Below are 24,307 nucleotides of genomic sequence, written 5' to 3'. Positions count from 1 at the left end.
GAATTCACTGAGAACGTTCTCTATTGGTGGCTGCTAATCAAATACTGAACAACGTAGCGTCTTCAAACTTCAAACTTAAGCTTCATAAGTAACGTTTCATAGTAACGTTTTTCAAACATCAACCGCCATCTGTACATCAGGTCGGGTACTTCTGGGACTACCCACGTAAAATTAAAATGGACTGAGGCGTAGAGATTCAAATACCCATTACATGATCGCGAGCAGTCAAGAGAAGCAAACACTTGAGTAGTTGCTTGGAATTTGAAGTCGGTCTGAAATAAAGGGATGAATGACCCCAGCATTAAGAAAATGTTTCATGGTAACTTTCGTACAAGTTTTCGGTAGTTAATCATAACGTGGTGTGTGTTTCCTTTCAGTCTTAAAAATTACTCTTCATTAAGTCAACATCGGCCAAGAATAAGGAAATGAACTTCCTTCCAGCTTAAACTTCCTTCTCTCTCTCCGCTACTGTGCATTGCCTCACTAATATACGAGGTAGAAAAAAAGCTAGACTGGTGCTACAAAATCTTTTATTGGTCATTTTATATAATAGAAACATTATCCTCTTCAAAGCACTCCCCTGCACCGTTCCACATCGTTGAAAGCAGTGTTAGTCAGTTTCGGAAATCATGCTTGCCACATCTGTTGCTTTTCTTTTCATACCTTCTATCTCAAATCTATGTCCTTGCCTTGGAGATGATGATGATAATCGCACGGAACAAGATGGGGAGAATATAACGGATGATCTAATACAGGGATCCCATGTTTGGTTAGAAATGTTTTCACCGACAGTGCCGTATGAGCACGAGCATTTTCTTGGCGCAGAATCCACGTTTTGTTTGTCTACATATCAAGTCGCCGTCCTCTTACTTACTCAGGAAGGGTTGTCACCACGTTAAGGTAATAATGTTGGTTTACAGTTTCACCTTCGGCTACCCAATTAACGTACACAATCCCACGGTTATCGAAAGGGACGATCATCTTTATTTTGAATTTCGATTTGCTCATTCGAGCTTGCTTGTGGCATAATGACCTCAGACTCTTCCAGTTATTTAATTAGCTTTTGCTTTTTCGTCACGAGTGTGGCCGTGACCCTTAAGAAGGTATGGTCTCTTTCAATGTTTATTGAAATGTCAACACAAATGTTCATCTGAGCTTCCTTGTGTTCCAGTGTCAGGCTCCTTGACATCAATTTGAACACACTTTCTTCATGTTAAAGCTTCCCTTTAAAAATTGACGAATATTTCTCTTGTCAATTCCTGTGATTTCAGCAACAGCTCGATTACATTACCAACTTTTTAAATGTTTGAGTTCGTTTTTGACGTGAAAGTTCGTCCAGGACGCGGATCGTGTGTGATCACTTCTCGTTCCTCTTTAAACTGTTTGTACCATTCAAAAACTTGTGCCCGTGATAAACAGCGATCTATGCACACTACATTTAGCAAATTGCAAGCTTCTGTCGCGGATTTTCCCAGTTTGAAAGAAAATCACATATATATATGCTTTCCATTCTAGCACTGAGGGTTTTTCCAACGAAGTAAGTGGCATCGCATAGCGTAGTCGCCTTTGGAGCAAGCGATCCCAGGTTAGATTCCTGGTGAGGACACTCGGTCGAGACAGTGTAGCTTTTTCGGACCAGTCATACTAAGTTTTTCTGGGTTTTCCTGATTCACGCCAGGTAAATGCCGGGATAGTACCTAACAAAATGAATCCAGGACGCTTCGTTCCTTCCCCGTTCCTTTCTTCCTCCCCAATTCCCTGGACAGTGTGATCACCGAGGGACGTCATCCCTCATACGAGACGAGTTAACATGGACATAGATGTCAAAAGTCCAGAAATCTAATTTCTTACCTTAATCCGACGGAGCACAGATTCACAGTACCCAAAGGCCACAGTGGAACTTAGTGACTTGGACCCTGAGTAATCTTTCATTCGATAGGCAGGGTATCATGGGGTATCATGGTATACAGCATGGCATGGGATATCATGCATCGATTTGCCTTTACACGCTCACTGTTCGCCACTAGCAAAATCAATCTTTTTTTCTAGCCATACCTCGTATATAATATATATGCCCAACTTCACAATACATACAGTCTGTATTAATTGTTAGATTCAGAATACTACGTTTTACATTGTAATAATATCCCATATATGCTCACGTAATGTTCGCACTTAAAAAAAAATGTTACTCCAAAATATAGGTAATTGAAAACCTGGCATTTTTCTGTCATTAATTTTGGATATAAATTCCAACTTCGAACCTCCTATGTAATTTTGTTTCTTAAAAGTGTAGATGACACGTTTCTTTTCTTTTTTACGCAGATTAAATGCTTAACCCATTTCTGCCTTTTTTTAAAAAAATATATATATATATATATATATATTATTGAATATTTTGATTTCCTTCACACGTTTATTTATTCAGGACGTTATGAATGCATGAGAAGATTTTTCAGACATTTCACTGACTGTGCAAAATACCAGACGTCGGCCGGCATTTGACGATAGTGAGCACGAATGATTACAGTAAAATGTAATACTTCGTGTCGGCAAATGTCGATAATGAGCACGAAAGGGTACTTCTAAGCGACTGTGATATGAAAATGAATTTCTTAGTAGTAATAATTTTTATTTGTGTTTACAAGGATTCTTTCTTTTCTACACGACCGTTTCAGATTTGAGAAAGTGAAAAATACATATCGAGTTACGAAAATAGAAACAACAATAATAAATGAAGAAAAACTATTCGAATAAAAATGGTATAGATATAAAACGATAAAATTGCAGGATTAAAAATATCTTGTTTGATTTTTCATTACTTGAGCAGTCTCTTATCATACTCTGTGGAACGCCTCGCTGCAGTTCACGTGACAACCAAGTTAGCATGTCGAGTAGTCGTGCCGTAGTATCCACATTTTATTTGTGTCGGAGTTGTTTCAAGGAAGTGAGGGTTTTCAGAAAGTTGTACATCTGGAAGAACACGACCAGAAGAGTTTCAGGATGTTGAATTCTAATTGCACGCTATCCAGAATATCACAGTTCTTCCAGTTATGCCTTTTGGAGTGAAGTGACGATGCTTTCGTGCTTGGACCTTGTAAGACACCGTCGTTGTCATCTGTTTCGTGATCAGAAATCTCAGAATCACCAAATCTTACCTGTTGAATACCATTGTCAGTTACTGCGGACAACTTAAGTACTGATCTTGTTCGAAATTGATTTCCTGATAGTCTGTTCAAATCAACTGAGGGTCATTGTCCCCATCACTTAAGGTTCAAATTGCTCATGTTCTTCTAGAATGGAATCAGTCTGCTCTACAGTCAAGCTGACATAATAGGATAATGATTCTTCTTTTAGTTTTACATAGATACGTACACAGAATGCTAAAAAAGAAATCAAACAACTCAAAATATAAACATTTTGTGACCAAACCTTTTACTTCAGCGTTTCTCAAAGTGTGTTCCGCGGAACCCAGGGATTTCGCAAAGAGTTCCTAGGGATTCCGTATAAACCGACCTCGAGGAAACGAATACAAAATTCGCAAGTCTCGTATCTCATCAAAAAGTTGGTTTGAATTTTGGGTCCTTCGGAATTTGTTTTGGAAGTTTGAACCGAAATAGTTGAAAACAATGTATGAATTTTTGAAAAAAAAAATCGAAAATGACAAAACCTTTCCGACACTTCTTTCGAACCTTAACGAAAAAGATTTCGAAATTCAAAAAAACTAGAAATCTTCTGGGAGGACTTTTCTTCCTTTTGCAAGTGGGAAATTTCAACTTTTTTTTTTTTTTTTTTTTTTTTTTCGATGTACAAACCACTATCAAGAAAGCGAATATAAAAACGGAAGTCTGTTTCATCTAGAAGTGGGTTAGAATTTAGATGAGTTACTTAGTATTATCGTCAAAAGATTAGCATTACTATTATAAATTGTCGAATAGTTTAATACTATTTTCGTGGGTTCCGCCCTTTTATTTTGGACATGAAAAGGTTCCATGAATGAAAAAGTTCCGAGAAACGCTGTTTTAGATTATCAAAATAATATTCAAAGCCACTTTCCTCCCCGCCTTACTAGAGTTTTCGAAATGAGAAAGGTTAATAGGAAATCTCCGAAATCTATTATGCATGTTGCTTCTTTGTACAGTGGCAAACTTCAAAACACTAGCATCAGTTCTAAAATGATGTTATCCTTCTTAGGCAGACTAAGTCATATGCTTTTTGCGTATAATACATAAACTGATGCTAGAACATAATGCTCAACTATTAACTATGTAAAACTTGAAACTAAGAGGAAATTGACTCCTTTGTTTCACTTTGATTTCAAACTGTCATAAAATATATAAAGTATTCATTTTGATCGGAATTCTACTTTATTATCACTAAATGTTACGTCCTTCGAATTTAACTGAAACGTATGTGCTATCCGCACTAAAACAACCAATTTATGACCTGTTCGTAACGCAGCAAGGAATAAATTCTGATAATAAAATAACTAAATATATGTAAATTGAAAGTTAGGTATATTTTCAAGAAACTACCTATTTGCGCTCAGTGTTGTCAAATGTATCACTCACACATGTACAGGTCATGTTTAAGAGATTACTTACTACTGAACTTTTATAGTTTTATACTCTGTACCATAACGGAAACGAATTTCAAAATACTGATCATAGCTACTCCTATTTTGTTAATGTGATTATATTAATGCTATTTTGTTTCTTTTCTTTGTAGACACTCGGGATGTTCACACAGAATTGTGACGTGAGCGAACCAATAGTGAACCAATCAAAAATGTGATACAAATGCATTGTTTTGTGAGTGAGTTGTGATTGTGTTGTTTTTTTACATATATATATAAAAGAACGAAAATGTGAAAATACAGAACATTTTTGTTAATTATAATGGTTATTCATTGACTACCTTATAAAGGTATTTTCAATATTCTTTTTTTCAGTGAAATTTGGTTTGTTGTCTATATTTTCAAACTGCAGCGTAGAATACAGTGATTTTTATGAAGAAGCAAGCCATATGTTAAAAAAAAATTACACAGTGCGATAATGAAACAAAATACCTTTTATTAATTTGTTTGTTCAGAGCTGCTATTTCAGCTGTGATATCAAGAATCCAGTATGTGCTACTTAGAGGAAATCCGTATGATTTGAAGTTGTTGTCCTAGCCTATTACTTTTAGTTGTCTTATGTAAGGTATTTAGTTTAATTTATTGGTATTTCGTGCGTCAGAATCAGGACTTTCTTTTTTTATTGTATATATTTGTAAATAATACCCTAAATGAACTTTACTTAATTTCTTTGTCATTGTTACTTTTTTGAGTTAAATGTAAATATGAATAAATTGTGTGTTTAAAAAAAAACAGTGATGCACGAGTTTGATAAAAAAAAAAAATAATGTACATAGTAACACGATCATTCGACTACGAAATAAATAAATAAATAAAAAGTATGCTGCTAAAACTTGTGTTTCTTGATACAACCAAAATCCTAAGTCAAAGACCTATCAGTTTAGAAGACAGGCTCCTGTGTAAGTTCCAGCGAATCGGGGCTTTTATATGGAAACGCATGTAGTATTTACCAATTTCAGAAAGCACTTAAAAGGCAAGGAATTTGATCGTGAACTGAAAAGTTACATTATATTGAATACTACTTAAGCGTGTCGTGAAAGTAATGTATATTAAAATGTTTCCCGCTCTCATAAATACATTATTGGAGACGATGAGAAAAGACGTCCATGGAGCGTGTCCTTTTGGAATGATAGATATTTCACGATGGATAGCTGTCTGTAGTTCCTCAGCCGTGCGCAGGCGATGGGTAAAGGCTCTTATCTTCAAGTAGCTTCAAAGGAAATAATGCAGAGCCGTTAAATACAGCGCATAGGATGATTAAGTCAAACCAACGAAGCGTTAGATCAGACGATCGGGAAACAATTTTCGTAGTACAGCAAAATTTTAGCGTGCTGTATGTGAACCGAATATTGTTCTGACATGAGGAAATTTCATACTTCCTTTGGTGCTCTGTGAAGGAAGAGCTTTTTCCAATTGTACACCGTCGAAATTTCTACTGTTGCATAGGACATCTAACGGACATCAAAACACGTTTAAACTTGTCTACTGTATTAAATGTAAATGTGTAACATTTCATAGTTCAGTAAAATAGTCACAAGTTTTTCGCCATCCTTGAATTGTCTCCTAAATTTAATAGGCCATCCTGTATTTACGTACACTACCCACTAAAACTTAGGAACAAGACCATGTGATACAATTCTACATATACAGGTTGCAACAAAAAGTTACGGCAAAGTTTCAGGGGTGTATTCCTTATGGGTAGAAAAAAATAAAAAAAAGTTCATATGACCATATGTCAGAAAATGCGTCGTTACAGAGTTACGGCCATTGAGCCGCCTGATGGTGTGTGAAATAGGCACATTCTGGACGCTCCTCAATTGTGATACAATTTAAACCGCAATAGCTCAGCTCAGCTCCTAAATAAGCTAGGAAGATAATTTTGAAATCGGTGGTCATGTTATCGGGAGGACATTACAGCAGCAGTACGCTGTGATTGTGTACTAGTGGCTCGTAACTGGAAAAAGTGTTACGCCAATCAAATGGAGACTAATAAGGAACACATTAGAAACTATTTACTCTTTGAGTACGATAAGGGCAGTAGTGTGGCCTTGGCGTACCGCAACATGTGGCAAGTATATGGTGAAGATGCAATTGATGAAAGCACATGTCGTTGCTGGTTTCCAAAATTCAATGGCGGTGACAGAAACTGTCAAGATCAACCACGGTCTAGGCTCCATCAGCAGAGGATCTGGATCAAGGCATAAAAGTCAGTCCGAATCGAACTGTAGAGGAATTAGCGGGAACCTTCCAGGTACACAGGACAACAGTAAAAAGAAGACTTGTGACGCTGGGTTTCACTACAAAGTTCGATCGTTAGGTTCCACATCAGCTGAGTGCAATTCAGCTGGAGGGCCTAGTTACGACATGTTTCAAAAGTGATCCCGTCTTAACAAGGATTGTCACAGGAAATGAGGAAGAGGAGTGGATTATGTGCTGGAACGTGAAGCGTCGCAGGTCTATGTGTCGCGTTTCCGAACTGCCTCCATCCATGTCCAAACAAAAACAAGATCCCAAGAAGATGTTGGTGTGTGTGTGGTGGGATGGGAGGCATAATTCATCGGGAGATGCTGGGATCTAATCGAACCATGAATGCAACCTTCTACTGTCAACAGTTAGATAGATTGCAGGAATCATTGGGGTCGAAGCGACTAGACCTTGTTAATCGCCAGAGGTTATCATTCCCTATAGCACCAAGCCACGTACTGCTGTGGGGACACATCAGCAATTATAGGCCTTAGGTTGGGAAGTTTTATCTCATGTGCCAAATTTTCCTCACTTGACCCCCTAGAGAATTCCGCCTTTTCTTCGCGCTTCCAAACCACATTCAGGGGGAAGACCTTTGCTGATGTGGAGGCTATGAAAACAGTCTTACGTGAGCTCGTCAACTCCAAACCAGCGGAGTTTTATCGGCGTGAGATTCATCTCTACTGGGAAGATGGCAAGATATGTTGATCATAATAATGGTTATACACACTCGTAGGTGACTTGCATTTTGGTGCTCAACCCTGGGGCGATCCACCTCTCTTAGAAGAGGAAGCTTTCTTATTTTATATATAAATAAAACGCATCCCAGAGTTTGGAGCTCTTAAAGTAGCTCTAGGTAGCAGTATTACAACCCCCCCCCTCAGAAGTCCGTTCTGCATCCGCCCCTGGCTCAACCCAATTCTGAAGATGAGCTACTCGCTCCAATTACATCTCAGAATGTACAAGATGCTTTACACAACAGATGTAATAAAGCACCCGGTGCAGATTCTATTACCTACCATCATATATCCAAAACATTTTCATTCTATATGTCACTTGCTCTTCCATATATTACAATTTTTGCACAAGATATTTACGTACCACCTGGAAACTTGTCACGCTAGTAGTCTTCCTAAAACCACAGAAGGATCCTACATCAATTACGACATACACACAGGAGCGTCATTTCAGATTTTGCTTGGGAGGGGGGGGAAGACCCCTTGATATAAGTAAAATTTCGCGTTTTCCACTGATTTACTACTATTCTATTGATAAAATCTATATACATCTCAAACTCAGGGGGGAAAATGCCCCTCCCTGCCCCCCTCCCCCAAATGACGCCCCTGCATACACATATTTTAGCCTCAGTACTATCTTCAGTAAAACACTGGAAAGAATTCTCGTTAAAAGAATGCATTTCTGTATCCAACAACATAACTTACTTCCACTTGTCGCGGCAGGTTTTAGACTATTGTTTGCTACGAATACTACTTAAACTTTTTTCTTTAGTAGTAAATCATTATAATTAACACTTTCCACCAGTCTTGACTTCCTTTGACAAAGAGCGTGCCTTTCATACCGTCTGGCATGAAGGGATAATACATAAAGTAAAACGTCTTCAAGCAATTCCGTATGTCCGCCTAATAGTGAGATTTCTCTATTGTCGATGAGAGTTCGTCAAAATTAACCAGACACAATCAAATTTGGATATTACGTGCCGAAGTACAGGATGGTCAACGAGTAACTGGTCCGCCTTTCATGAGATTGAATGAGTGGTTTTGTAAAATGAAATAAGTATACTATCTGATGATACAGAAAAAAATACACACACATGTTACTAATGGAAAGATCTGTACTGATCAAAATTACAGATGCTGAAAATGTTCCTCGTCATGCAACAATGCACTTTTGTGTACGCCTTAACATGTTGTACAGTAAGGGACACTTCTGGATGGTACACTTTTGCCGTAAATTTCCATATGAGTGTACCATCCAGAACTGTCCCTTACTGTACATTATATGCAACTCTGCTATACGTCAATTTTTAGGATTTCATTACGGATATTGTTCTTCAAATAAAACAAACCACTTGGCGTAACAGCCCATTTGAGGGCCTGAGCCGCTCCAACGCCATCTGTGAGCAACCAGCTGAATTACTTCCACCCTAGCTACGGGCACGTGGTCAACGCCCTACCACTAACTGGAATATCGGGAGCTTTCTAGACCTTGCTTTCATTCACGTGACTTTGTAGTTTGCCTCGCGATGCTGGGTGAACACCGAAAATTGGGTAGCACCGGCCGGGAATCGAATCCGGAACCACGTGGACATGAGTCCAACGCTCTAACCATTGTGTTTCCGATATCGGCGTTCAAGTGTTCTAATGTTCTACGTCTATTTGAGTACACTTTACTCTTCAAATTACCCCGAAGATAAAAAAAATCACAAGTAGACAGATCTGGTGATCGCGACGGCCACAATCCTTTACTGACTGTCCTTTCCTCTGTGAATTTCTTGTGAATTTGTAAGGGAGAAGTACGGGAAGTGTGCCAGATTGCCCTACCTGTTGAAATAATGTATAATTGCGTTCCAAGGGTGTCAATTGTTGATAAAATTCTTCAAAAATTTCAATATACACATCAGTGTGTTTACTGTTGCTTCGACAAATATGAGACCCACAATCTTACCGGCAGACACAACACCATGAGAAATCATGAGGATTTTCCACTTACCATAATATCTATTCTGTGAGCTTACATGCACTGACAAAGAAAACCATGCTTCATGACTCAAGAAAAACAGCATCCGATCCATCCAACCATTCGCAATTTTTGAAGGAATCAGTACAGTAATCGACACGTTTTGCCTTGTCTCCCGCTTTGAGCTCTTGGACGCATGTCATTTTGTACGGTTTCATTTGTAGACTGTGTAAAACACGTTGACTTGTACTGCGTGGTATACCCACTTCTTGTGATAACTTGCGTGTCGACTTCCGAGGGCTTCTTGACATTCGTACTTCGATATCATTTGCCACAGCAGGTGTTTGAACAGACTGGTACGATTCTTTTTGGCGTTTGCAATTGATCCTGCTGTTTGCCACTTTTTCACCAAACCTTAGGTATTACTTTTTGCAGGAACACTTACACCGGAAAGCTTATCTGCAAAAGTTTCTTGTTTCTCCTTAAAGGAACCGGTGAGCACAAACGCCTTAACTATTGTTATTCTCTACTGAAGGGAATACATCTTGCAAACAGGCATCACACACTCGTCTGCACCTAATCTTTACGGTTTTATACTGGCGTGGGTATGCAACAACAATCCTCATTCCTACCTAACTGCCGGAACATACAATCAATAGCAACAATTACTATATCGACTGTCAACTGTGCCAACAATAAAAAGGAGTTTTATTGCAAACACATCAGGCGGGCCGGTTTTTCGTGGGCCATCCGTTCCTACAAGGATCCGTTCTATCCCTTCTTCTTTATTATTATATGCTGCCGATATGGCTTTCAACGTCAATTCCCGTTCATAGTCTGCAATTCACCGATGATATAGCCCATCTTGCTCTTGGCTCTTCTGCTGACCGTTTTAACATACAATTACAGTGGAAAATAGATACCCTTATCAACTGGTGTGTACGCACGCTTAAAGCACAAGCTCAACCGTACAAAAACACAAATGACGCTCTTTGATTCTAGAAAACCTAAGTTTTGTTCCTCTCTTAATCCAGAATGTCTCCATGTCAAAGTTCTAGGACGAGTCACTCTACTGCAAAATAGCGACTAATATCTTGAGGTCTATTTTGATAAACATCTCTCTTGGGGAACTCATTTGACAGCTTAAGAGATGAACGTATCTCGTCGTCTTACCCTATGTAACAAATTTCATGTTTCTACCCTTCAGAGATTCAGAGATATGGGTATTTTACTATAATAACCACTCCTCTTCCCTCCATTAAAAAAACAATCTTCCTTAGTAGTGTCTTACATCACAAATCCTATGCCCTGTCAAAATATCAAGTTTCTAGCTTAAGTATTTGCCTTGGGCGTTGATCAGTCAATCACTTAGGATTTCTTTTATATACCTATGATTATTCATATTCTCTCCTTCATAGCACTAATTAATATTTTGTAGTGACAGTTTGTAATCCGGACAGACTATGTGGTACCAGGCACTAAAATCTTAGCTGATGCCCGTAACAGAGTAATGCAAAAGATACATAAAAGTGTTGAATCATCATATTTTCCTTAGCTCTGAAAATTCTTGCTTAACTTTACGTGAAAACCTACCTTTAGCTCCTTGGACAAAATCAGTACAAAATAAACTGTCTTCAAAATTGATCACATGCAATAATCAAGGCACATATGAAGATCTAATTAATTCTTCAATGCAGCAGAAAGACCTGCAATTGCAGCAATATTTTCTGTAGCACCTCGTAATAATTTCTCTTGCACACCACTTATTACAATGCAAAGTTGCAGGTGACATGGAAGTTGCTAATGATCTAGTATATTAATTGATAGGAGAAGAAGTCCTGAGTGATTGACTGACTGATCAACACGGAGGCCAAACCACCTTGCCTAGAAACTTGAGATCTTGACACTGCATAGGTATACCACTAAAGAAGAATTTTTGAAAACTTGACGAAGAAGGGGAGAATAGGGTAGCAATTATTATATTAAAATGTTCATATATCTGAATCTCTAAAAAAGTAGAAACATGAAATTTATTACATGGAGTTCCTATTTAAAATAATTAGACGCGTGTTTCACCATTATTATTATTATTATTATTATTATTATTCTCCCTACAATGGACGAAAAAAGGGGAAGAAAAACGGATGGGAGTGTCACTTGTTGTAATAACACGATAACATCTCAAAATCCCTTTAGATTAGAGCAGGGATGCAAATAACCACTCGCCCGGGGTGAGTGGTTCATTGGTGGGGGCGAGTATTTAATATCATATCAAAGGTAAGTAAATGATTTCTATTATGGAATGTTCACTAGTAGCTTTTTTCTTGGACGAGTAAAATTTTGTTGCTTATTTGCATCCCTGGTTTAGAGATATGTTAGGGATATCAAACTTAGTATATAAAGGATGAGGGTCCATAAGGCTTTTTTTTGGGGGGGGGGATCTGAAATTCACTAAAAAAAATTAAATGAGTACTACAACAATTCTAACTACCCGTGTTAAATATTGAACATAACCTACGTAACGATGCAATAAATATTTGTTTCACGATATCCATGTTTACGTTTATTTTAAGAGTCCCAAACTCGAATACTTGGAGGAGTTTTGCGAAAAATTGGCGATTTTTCGTGACTCTCGTGCTTGTTAAACTATGAGCGCAACAGGCCGGTAGCAAGCCCAAAAATGTAGGGGGGCCCGGCTGAAGTTAGGGGGGCCCGACCCAAAAATATTATATTTCATCACCATATTATCGTTTATTTGCAAGCCTACCGTAAAAATTTTAGGGGGGGCGGCCCCCTAGACCCCCCATGGATACGGGCCTGGAGCGCAACGTTGATACACTTTCTTATTTATATAATATACTAAGCATGTAACAACACATAAGATATATAAGTAACAAAATGTATCATAGTAAAACGGAAAAAAGCATATCAGTAGATATTTGCTGCACTGATATCATGTAGCAGAAAGTTGCCTGTGAAGATCATACGAAACCGCATTTGATCACACGAGTGTGCATTTGTGAGATAAAGAAGGTCCACAGTGATTATAGGAGAACAGAAAGCACTCTAGTAACTTTGTGCGAAGTTGTAGAGATGTATGTGTGGGGCAAAATATTGAAGCGTCAAGGGAGACTATTCCAAAAATGCCACATTTCTTACAAAACAAGAAACAGATACCGCAAATGAATCGAATGAGTTACGGCTAGTTACATGCAATAGGTGGTAATCGAAGCTGCCAATGGTTTAATCAAACGATGGAAAAGTCTAGGACAGGTAATGCCGAACACACAGATACCCATGATTGGCGAGCTTGTCCGAATTATTTGTTCTACGTGTAATGCTTTTCGACCTTCTCGTATCTCAAGTAATACAAAGACGAGATCATGGGCGAACTTCTTTCTAACTTTGGTAAACCAACCTATTCGTTTACAAATACTAGTAGAATCCGAAAACTGGAAGAACGCAAGAGTATTTTGCACAAGATGTCCGTTGACACTTCAGTGGACTTTCCAAGATTGACCATTCAGGAGTTGCGCCATATGACGCTTGAGGTGTATCAAATTAAGCAAGCCAAGTCTTATACAGAGAAGCATTTGAGTGAATTGGGTCTTTATGAACTATTTGTTCACAAAGAGTGTGATGATATTGTTCATGTCCAACTACAATCACCCACACGTTTTCCAAAATATACAACGCATGGATTCACTACTACAATGGTGTTTCACAGCCAATTCCTGGTTGATATTGCGAATGCAAGGGTTGTTGGGTGTTGTGCACATATAGCCACTGTATTGTGGTATTTGGGTCATTAAAGATATTTACAAGCATCAGGTCCTTCTCTACTTCCACATGCATCCTATATTGTGGATGCTGACGTTTCTCATTGGTCTGAAAGTACAGTAAGCTGTGACGACGGATCGGACTAAAGCCTGTGACAAACATCTTGGCATTTCAGATAACGAATAAAACGCAAGCTCTGGCGCGACGTTGCCAAGTTGTAAAGAGGTGTGGCTATGGCTAAGCAGACAAACTAAGCGCGATGAGGTGGCAAGAGATAGACATGGACGTGTACAAAATAAACGTGGCAATACCGCTGGCCTCTCATTTGCTAGCAGCATTTAAAGGGAACTAAAGCCTGTGACAAACATCTTGGCATTTCAGCTAAACGAATAAAACGCAAGCTCTGGCGCGACGTTGCCAAGTGGTAAAGGGGTGTGGTTATGCTAAGCAGACAAACTACAGCGCGATCAGGTGACTGGGGATAGACGTGGATGTGTACAAAATAAAGGTGGCAATACCGCTGGCCTCTCATTTGCTAGCAGCATTTAAAGGGAACTTGGAGCGCCGCCTTCAAATGTCAAGATGTTTGTCACGCCGTTTAGTTACTACGTAGGTTTGCACATAGTTTATTTTGTTATTGTACAAGCCGCAGTAATGTTTTACGTTTTTTGTGATTTGTTGCACTAAGAATGTTTCAATGTATTCAGCTAGGTTATTATAAACTTTTGGCTTTAATTTGTGAATATCTTTAGTACTAACGATCCTAAATACACAACTCATAATATTTAACTCTTTAGAGCCAACTCCCCCCCCCCCTTATGGACCCTCATCCTTCCTTATTTAAAATAAATGGGCAACACCACACAGCTTTTCTGTAAATTCCGCTTTTAATGAGAGTATTACGGCATTTTCAATTTTCTTTCTCAATATAAAAATGACTTCGACTTATCATCACGGAAGAACGGGTAAACCATTTGAAATTAATTTTGAATGCAGTTAATACTTAGGTCGACGACTGGGTATTATCATTTTACTTAGATTAAAATGCATATTCTAAAGGGAAAAAGCTGTTTATATTTTTCGGAAAGGATAATGACATAAACTAGCCTTTCCCAACATTAGCGTGCGCAGGACACTGGAAATGTGGGTGGCAGATCTAAAGTACCACCATATGGAATGTCGTCCTCCCCCCCCCTTCCCCTAAGAAAAGATAACATCATTGCACCCGACGCTGCGTCGGCGACGCACGGTACACATGCAGGCGGGAAATAATTTACACGTAATCTCTTCTCAGTTTGTAATAATTCTACATAAAAAAAAGTTTGTCTAATGGGGATGCCAAGGCACCCATGGCACCCACGTTGCGCACGCCTGTGTTTCCCAATCTTTTTCACACTGCGGCCTCCTTTAGAGTCTACAATACACGTGAAAGAACCCCTGCAATATATAAGCTTGAATTTGATGAAAAAGATGTATCTGTAATAATCTTGTGGCCGACATAGTCTATATAAGTATCTTAATAATATATCTTATATGACCGCAGACTCCAAATATACATATACTGTATACATAGGGACGGATGCAAGGGGGGCTATAGCCCCCCTTGACGCTCAGGTATATACTTAATAAAATGGGCTTCAATTCTGCTTTACTGGATAAAGCTGTAAACTATGGTTTAGCCCCTCCCTTGATCATGTTCTGGATCCGCCACTGCATATATATGGGTGTGAGTGTTTTTCTTTGCAATGGTATAATCATGCTAGAGTGATATGATGCTTACTCCGTAATCGAGTGGTCCTGAGTTTCAAATCTTGACTAAAATATTGCAAATATATAAATAAATCCAGTACGTAAACGAAACTAAATCACAATAGCCTACCCATCAGGTATAGAAAAATATTTTTCTGAAAAAAAGAAAGTATGAACTTCAACAAGTTAACATGATAATGAGTGTATGACTCACTGAGGTACACAACTTCAGTTAATGTGATGTTTGGTGTTGTTTTTCAGCCACTAACTTGGAGATATCAGGATCAAACGAAGAAATTTTTAAATGAAAATCCGCCTTAGCATCTTGTAGATCGATGGTATTAATTCGATCATTTAACTTAAAATTGTGATTTTTCACCACCGCGTGTGCCTTTCTCAGGTTGATTGGCGGACCCTTGGGGTCCGCGGATCCCAGGTTGAGAAAGGCTACCATAAACGTAGCCTATTCTTGCCATAGGAAGAATGGAACAAACGGCTGAAATATGATGCGTGCGGGCAAAGTTTCCAGCTAGCCGAAGGCTAAAATTCTACAATTCTTTTATCAAGAATGATAGTACCATAATATTACTGTAAATAATGTTAGATAAAACTGTACTCAAAATAAAAATCGGGGGTAGGGTATATGTCAAAAGAAATCAAGAACCCCTTTTAGAAGAACTTAATAACAAAACAAAATGCCAGTTTATCCAACATAAACTTTCAAATTACTGAAGGAAAATTCTGACCCTGTTTCTTCCATCTTTGGACTTTGTTGACGTTCCTTCTTGTGTATGAAGGTTGGAGTCTGAGGTAATTTAGTGGGATTTTATATTTGGTTCTAGCGTATAGTTGTTTGGAGAAATAGGTTTATTTATCTATTTATGTATTTATTTACAGTATCCAATTGGAATGATAATTTACATGAATACATTAGCAACAGAAGCAGTAGTCATTAGGCCAGAGACTATAATGATATCAGCTCAGCATTTGTCGTGTGGAACTAAAGAAAAAATGAAGAAAGAAATCATTCAGATCTCGAGCGGAATTCGAACTCAGGACTTCCCAAAAGTTAGCTGAAAATAACCATTCATCTGCGCTTTATTTTTTCAAATGAAACTAGATGTACCGTAGCATCCAGTTTGGCTTTAAATTACATTATTAATATTTTATCTGTTATTACTTTTCTATATTCTACGTGTTGAACGTTTATATTACAGTACTTCCAAAACACAGTAGAAAGCACATTGCAATCAAAACATAAAGAATACAACCAAAACTTCAATCCTCAAAAACAGTGCCTAATTTTTTATTGGTTGTAAAACTAAGATTATTTCAATCCTGGAATTAAGCAATTAGAATTAACCTAAATGAATTATTTATAAGTTTCAGAAAAAAATATTCGCTACGTTTCCTTACCCCAAAACAATGTAGAGCTCTCTTGCGGCTATATGGCTAGTTTACACGCCTTTGGCGTTGGAGACCTGGGTTCGATTTCGGTGGGAAATTCAGATTTCAGATTAAGTTATAGGTTCTCTCATGTAGCCTCAATGTTGAAAGGGGTATTAAACTTCAAAACGCCCAATCAAAACAATGTATTTTTAGTCGGTTGGCATAGTCAAGCGGTCTAAGCTTAAGGTGGATCACTAGATGTTCTCGGTGCTATGCTAAAAGCTGCTTGAATAGTGCGGTGTTGCCAGGTAGTGTCGAGTGCTTACTGGTGCCAGATAATAAAAGAAGTATTCATGAAATTCTGCTTGGATACTTACTGTAGAAATTAGTTTTCGACCCTTACCGCAATTCACAGCTAAGTTCCGTTTCTCGAACTGCAACGCTAGAATCCAGAAATTAAACGTACAAATTTGGCAACAACACACTATGGCGTTCTGCGCATGTTTCTTCTCAAAATCTATTTCCTTAAATGTAAATTAATATTTAAATAAAATGTGAAATATGGCACGAAAAACGGTCAAACAATATATGTACTTTGTAATAAGATCGTTACTTTAAAATACTTTACCCACACAAATAAATATTTCATAAAATTGAGGACTTCAAGTAAGATCTAACAGCAAGTGCCATCTTGTGTAAAACAAATCAAATATTTTCTTTTATTTGTTCCCTTTTTCGATATCAGAAGACAAAACCAAATGAATCAGTGTCTTGTATTCTAGCTGAAACATAACTTTATCTTATAGTACAATATTTATAATATGTAACGTTTCATTGCGCAGTAGTTAAGGGAATGAGCTGAAATATGTACTGACTTCCGGGTGGTGATCCACCTTAACAATTGTAGTACCTGTCTATCATGGGTTTGAATTCCTGTTACATCATAGATGTTATGTATCGGCCTTTCACCATTGATTTCATTATAATCATTTACTAGTGTAAAGGGGAGAAACATGTTAGGAACAATGTAATATGTTTCTCCTTCTATAGTGTTATTTACTAATACAACCAGAGGCAACAATTTTTGTTAGCCCATAGCTTCCACACATTTGACTCAAAACAAAGAGTTGAACAATATACAGGGCATTTCAAAACAACACCAACAACGTTTGGAAGACGGGTCCTGACACCAAGATAAGACAAAAAGTATAGGCCAACCTGGGTTACTAATGCTTCCTTTCGGAGTTATAGGCTGCTGAAAACATGAAAAACTGAACTTTAAAGGTCCATAGCTCCAATACTATGGGACCTATCATAGTTGGGTCCAGACTTCACTGAGAAACTTATGTGTCCTATGCAAATATCCGTGTTTCAGAATCCTGCGGTACTTCCGCAACAATTTTTATAGAAGTAGTTCTTGAGTACTTCAAATTATATGCTCTAGCCAAACTCCCTCTAAAAAAAATTGTTGAATGAGTACCGCAGGACTCTGAAACATGTATTTTTAGATAGCGTATATATTAGTTCCTAGGTGAAGTTTCGGCCCGACTACGGTAGATCCCATCATATTGAAGATATGGACCTTTAAAGTTCACTTTTAATGTTTTCAGCAGCCTATAATTCTGAAATGACGCATTTGTGCACCCAGGTTAGTGTATACTTTTTGTCTTATCTTGGTGTCAGGAATCTAACAAACGTTGTGGATATTGTTTTGACACCTTGTATACTAGCTCCATGGATTTGAACATTGTTAGAAGTTCTGATAACGTGTCCTTCTCGTGATTTTGTCATAAGATTGTAGTAGCTAAATTACCATAGGAATGCCTCTACTAATTGACACCATACTCATAAGGGAGCAGCATATGCAGAATCTCATCCAAGGGAAAATGGGGTCAATGTTCATATCGCCTGAACCCCATTTTTCGCATACGCCATTGCTTGTAACCATAACAAACAAAAACTAACAATATTAAGCTATGTTTATAATGAAACCTTAAGAAGTTCTTTCTGAATTGTAGTAACGTAAACACTTTGTCTACGGTCTAGGCACAACGAAGAAAGTACTCGTTTGTCGGTAAATAAGAGAATGTCATTCTATTTAGAATAAAATTTCGGATTTCTGATTCTCCAACATATTTCCCCTAAATCGACTTGAACATTGTCTCTTAGCAAACTCTCCTAAAGACATGATGATATATGTGACTAAACTGCCACTAAACGTACTTCTATCCCATTTCAAGGCTTTTCAGTGGAATATTCAACTTGAGCTGTTCAAATCTTTTAATTGCAGATTCTATTTACAATTCTTCAATATGTGCAAGAACCTTCTACGCTACAAAATGTTAAATAACTTAGATCTTGCAATGTATTAATATCTTGCATTCGTTCAAGCACATTGTAACACTACAAACTCACGTGCATCCGCCATTTTTATACATGTGTATTGAATTTGTTTTTCTGAATACGTATTTCACATGTGTCAATTACATAAGCTCACAAATCACATTAACTATGGATTAACTTAAAATGGTTTAATAGTTTATTTTATTTAATACATGTTTCTCAAGTTTGTATTTGTCGTCGCATCTAGCGTCTTTATTCGGCAGTTATCACTTTACGTTTTATTATATAATGTCATTGATATTTTGTTACGTGTTTATTAGTGATTTTGTTTATAAATTTGGCAAGAAATACAAAACAAATAATTAGACAGTACTTAATCACAAACACTCGTGTATATCAACCCATCGTCGGCATATTTTACATTTCACGTAACAGCACCAGTAGTATTTGCAGCGGCAGCGTTCTTTCTTCTCCACTGTAATGGTCCGATAGCCTCGACCGCAACACATTGAGTCGCAGCCGTCATAACCTTGAGAACTGGCATTGCACGACCTGAAAGATAAGACAATCATAATTTATATTTCTGTATGTAGATTCACTTACATTACAATTTGTTACAACAATAACATATTATTAAATTACAACAACTGGGCGCAGCCTTTTTATGCGTTTCTTTGAAGTCACTCTTCTCGGAGTCACACTGAACAAATTTTGAGTGATAATAGTGGTCATAATATAGATTATAGAAGTTGGAAAAGGGGGAGGGAGTGATGACAGACGACCTACTGGCATCGCAATGAAGAAACGCTCATCGTACACAACGGTGTGACAAACTTCTTCCATTTGAAGGCGGCGCTCCAAGTTCCCTTTAAATGCTGCTAGCAAATGAGAGGCCAGCGGTATTGCCACGTTTATTTTACACACATCCACGTCTATCCCCTGTCACCTGATCGTGCTGTAGTTTGTCTACTTACCCATAGCCACACCCCTTTACCACTTAGCAACGTCACGCCAGAGCTTGCGTTTTATTCGTTTAGCTGAAATGCCAAGATGTTTGTCACAGGCTTTAATATCACAGGGACATAAAATCTGTTAAAACGGTAGCCATATTTATTTACTAAAGAAAAGTAGAAAAATTTATTTATTTACGATTTTAATGGAAATCGTGATCCTTTATATACTCTGGACTAGTCCTTCAATGTTCGGTGGTACCCTGGATGTTCCAATGTGGACAATATTTACAAGGTGGGCATCAGTTATTCAGGAGATTACATAAGAATACACTTGCAATAACAGGCCATATGAAAGGGTTCAATAAGCCGTAACTTGTCCGGAGACCGCCTATTGCTCATGGCTAATATAGATGGTGATGATATGAAACCATTTTGTTGGGTAAAAGAAAAAGAAAAAAACTCGGAAGTAGAAAATTAAGTACCACCGTAATATCCAATCCTAGATTTATATACTGTAATAAAAGGGCTTTAGTACGTTAATCGATACGAACCTGTCGCATTTAAATGCATTCGAAACAAAGTTACACAGAAATATGCAGAAAAATTAGCAATGATATCATATTTCAACACAATTTATCATTTGGGGAATTAAAAATACAATAACACGTACTGAAAGAGAATCACATTAGGCACAGTTAGGTGCAGTTCTTATATAAAATTGTTTGCAATGAATGTTATGCTAATGGATTTCATGAGCTTATGGTCATGGATTTCAGTTAGGTCTAAAATTTGTAACAGAAGTCCGATCTTCATGCGGTTTGTGTCAAATGATTAAGGAAGGATGGGAGATTTATGAGACTATGTTTACTAGTTTAAATTCATCCAGGGTAATATCGACCATGCCTCAAGAGAAACAGTAAATATTCGCCAGTGTACTTTACAATTGGAATGAGGTTTTGGAGTTTTGAAGCAAAATTGCAGAACACAAATTAGGTGTTACTGGTAACACCCAGGCCTGTATTTGGGTAAGTGCTATTCAGTGCTCGAGCACAGGGTGGTAGAATTTAGGGGGCGGCAAAATTTTGGATTTTTTAAATAAAATGAAATCTTTAAGTTTTACGTCTCACTATTATGCCGGCGAGGCTAGAGGAGACGGTGATGATGAGGATGAATGAAATGGCGGAATGAAAATAGTCGGAGGAAACGGGAGAATCCCGAGAAAACACAGTACATGGTGTTAGTCCACCACAAAGCTCACTTGGCGCGAGTTGAGATCGATCCAAGGACCCCATCTACCACAGAGGTGAACGCTCTACCACTGAGCAACCGGGGCTCTCAGATTTTTTTTTAAAATTCACAATAAAGTAATACGGTGGAACCTGGATAATTCGAACCTCAAGGGACCAGTAGAAAAATTCGAATTATACAAAAATTCGAATTAAAAAAGTTTTTGTAAATGGTTGAAATAAACAATCAAATTTCAGGTTTTAACATAAAGACCATTATTGGAGCTAATAATAAGTGTTTCAAGTACCATACACTCATTGTAAAACTAGAAAAAAAGGTTAATACAATATGAAGTAAAATACTGTACTGTAATACGTACGTACATACACTAGCACTGTATTATGCATGAACATTGAAAAATCATAAAAAACAGAAAAGAATATTACTGTATTAATAGACAAATAACTGTCATGAGACTCAAAAAAATCAACATTTTTCAAAAAATGCTGAGATCTTTGCTTGTTTCCTAGAATTTAGTCTCTCGGCCATTACAAACGAATCTAACAAATTCAAGGAACGGAATAGTTCATCACTTACTTCATTTTTGCTTTCCAAAAACCGTCTGAGTTGCGTGATGTTGCGTATCTTCATCCGTTTCTTGGAAAATCCGACCCGATGACTTGACCTCCTTTCAGATTTACACGGCAAAAACTTCGAATTATCCAGATTATAATTCGAATTAACCATGATTTTTTCGCATTGTTTGTATATAAAATTCTAGGGACCAAGAGAAAAATTCGAAATAAAGAAGTTTTCGAATTACAGAAGTTCGAATTATCCAGGTTCCACTGTATTTAAAATTAGCAAGCCGCAGAGTCCCGCGCAAGCGCGAGAAAATATGTTAATGTGTTTAATTTGCTCTAATTACAGTAGTTACTAATTAGCTAGCTTATCTGATTTTTTAAAAAGTAATCCTCTCTGAACCCCACCCAAAGGGGTGAAGGTGAACTTGAACATAATGAAAACTGATACCAATAACTCAGCGACCTCGAAAAATGAATTCAACACTACTATCTGTCGTTTTCGATTACTTTTGAAATATCGTCCCCTCCCTGGGGAGTGGAAAAGATAAATAAATTATCATATTGGCATTAGAAGTTTTCCCTATATACCAAGAACTGATGACCAATACAACGATCGAATAGTTGAAGAAGGAAGATAGTAGTTGTTTACCATTTACGAGAGTACATTATTTTAAGTATTGCTTCTTTACGTATATAATTATTGTCTTTATTTTACTTTATGTAACAACCTATATATTTATTATTCACTTTTAATACTTCAATATTATTACTTAATAAATAACGTTAACTTCATTCTATATACATATTTATTATATTTTCAATTAGGGGCGCGGTGGTTCAATGTTAGAGCGTTCACCTCCGGTGTTTGGGGTCCCTGGTTCGATCCCAGCTCGCGCCGTGTGGGCTTTGTGGTGGACAAACACCGTGCTCGTGGGTTTTCTCGGGATTCTCCCGTTTCTTCCTATTTTCTTCATTTCACTCATCTCTCATCATCACCGTCTCCTTTAGCTTAACCGGCATAACCGTGGGATTTAACATAAAACTTAAAGATTACATTTCATTTCATATATTTTCAATAAAACTCCAACTGACCAAAGCAGTGTATATATATATATATATATATATATATATATATATATATATATATATATATATATATATATATATATATATGTGTGTGTGTGTGTGTGTGTGTGTTACACAGGAGCGTCATTTCAGATTTTGCTTGGGGGGGCAAAGCCCCTTGATATAAGTAAAATTTTGCGTATTTCGCTGATTTACTACTATTTTATTGATAAAATCTACAGAAATCTCAAACTCAGGGGGGCAATTGCCCCTCCCCGCCCCCCTAAATGACGCCCCTGGTGTTACATTTTCAGTTATGTTACATAACCTTCCTCAGACACATTACCTGTAATAAATCTCAAAGAAATCTGCAATAAATCTCATGAAATAATCCTGGGACAACTTATTTTGTTTTAGCATTTGTAATAATTATATCGATAGGACAGATTCTTACTCTTCTATCAGAATTAATGACAGTGATTTCCGACCCATATTAGCTAAATTGTAAAATTCAATTAAAATATAAACTTGGTTGTTACATCGGTAATTGGCATCATTCAAATAAACAACACAATGAACAAAAAATAAGGCAAACAAACTGCAAGTTATGAACAATAACAAACTCACAATATAACAAGTTTCAGGAAACAGAGCACGGGTAGAGATAGTTCTAATCAATCATGATTGGTCGCGCTTCATTAAGTAAAGTTTGCACGATAATCATTGTAAACAGGATTCTCTCGCTCACCTCCTTTTATTAACCCGAATATGTTTATTTCTACACTTTGCCAGAAAAGAAGAAGAACCCGATGGTCGAGTATACATAATTTTGGTAATTGATGAAAGAAAAGGAAGCCATAAGATACAAAGATTTCCTCTGTTTGGTTGATTTATTGGGAATTTAATGGAAACGTCAGTGGCAAGGCTATTACTCTTGTAAGCTTCCAGGACCTTCGCCAACATCTCCACGTCGAAGTAAAAACCTTTCGTTCCAATACTACCCATCAACTAGTTTCATTCGCACCCTCTCTCTTTTTTCTGCCACCGTATCTTGCCATCTCTCATGGTATAGTTCTCAACTAATTATTTTTTTTAAAAAAAATACACCTAAAATTGTTCTTTTCTCTCCTACTAAACTTTCACATGAACTTTCTTTTCGACCCAGCATATTTCTCAATTCTTCTCTACTCCAACATTTTCAACACTTTAGCTTAGTGTTCCTGTTTCTGCCTCATGTAGCACAATACTCTACATGACACACTTCGTCTTTTTCTTCTTCCCAAATGCTTCCTCCACCATTCCTATAATTGCTTTTATTGTACTTTCTCACTTTCCACTTCTATATTTAACAGCAAGCATTTTGTTTCAATCATGAATACTTTTGTCTTCCGCTTTTTTCTTTATATATATATATATATATATATATATATATATATATATATATATATATATATATATATATATATATATTCCTCGCAGTTTTTCCTCTAGGGCAATTTTCTTTTCAGATTCCGCAACAAGCCCAATATTCATAGTGCAACTGAATTCTACCCATATATATTACCAACAACGGCGTGAAAAACAAAAGTTTCCGCTTTATAACATTTTTTTAAAGTCAAGAATAAGACAAGAAGAAATTA

The 24,307-nt window shown here is 37.2% G+C and overlaps 2 protein-coding genes across 3 annotated transcripts in view; one reads left to right on the top strand and one right to left on the bottom strand.

Annotated features, from left to right (window-relative positions):
- Positions 1-5,468, top strand: part of Uggt (UDP-glucose-glycoprotein glucosyltransferase) — a 126,012-nt gene extending 120,544 nt beyond the window's left edge. The window contains exon 28 of the mRNA XM_081767866.1: positions 4,729-5,468. Within this exon, the coding sequence (XP_081623992.1) occupies positions 4,729-4,757 (29 nt within the window). The 3' untranslated portion in view covers positions 4,758-5,468. The remainder of the gene's footprint in view (positions 1-4,728) is intronic.
- Positions 5,469-16,027: 10,559 nt separating this feature from the next.
- Positions 16,028-24,307, bottom strand: part of LOC145693565 (protein Wnt-11b-2-like) — a 246,002-nt gene continuing 237,722 nt past the window's right edge. Inside the window, exon 5 of one of the 2 annotated variants that reach the window (XM_081769659.1) lies at positions 16,028-19,390. In XM_081769659.1, the coding sequence (XP_081625785.1) occupies positions 19,216-19,390 (175 nt within the window). In that variant the 3' untranslated portion in view covers positions 16,028-19,215. The remainder of the gene's footprint in view (positions 19,391-24,307) is intronic. The other variant, XM_081769658.1, reaches the window with a different exon arrangement.

The sequence above is a fragment of the Thermobia domestica genome, chromosome 8 (genome assembly GCF_964235325.1).
Source record: "Thermobia domestica chromosome 8, izTheDome1.hap1.1, whole genome shotgun sequence".
In the NCBI taxonomy this organism is placed as follows: Eukaryota; Metazoa; Arthropoda; class Insecta; order Zygentoma; family Lepismatidae; genus Thermobia; species Thermobia domestica.
Note: the sequence above shows the minus strand (reverse complement) of the source record. Positions and strands in the feature narration are given on the sequence as shown.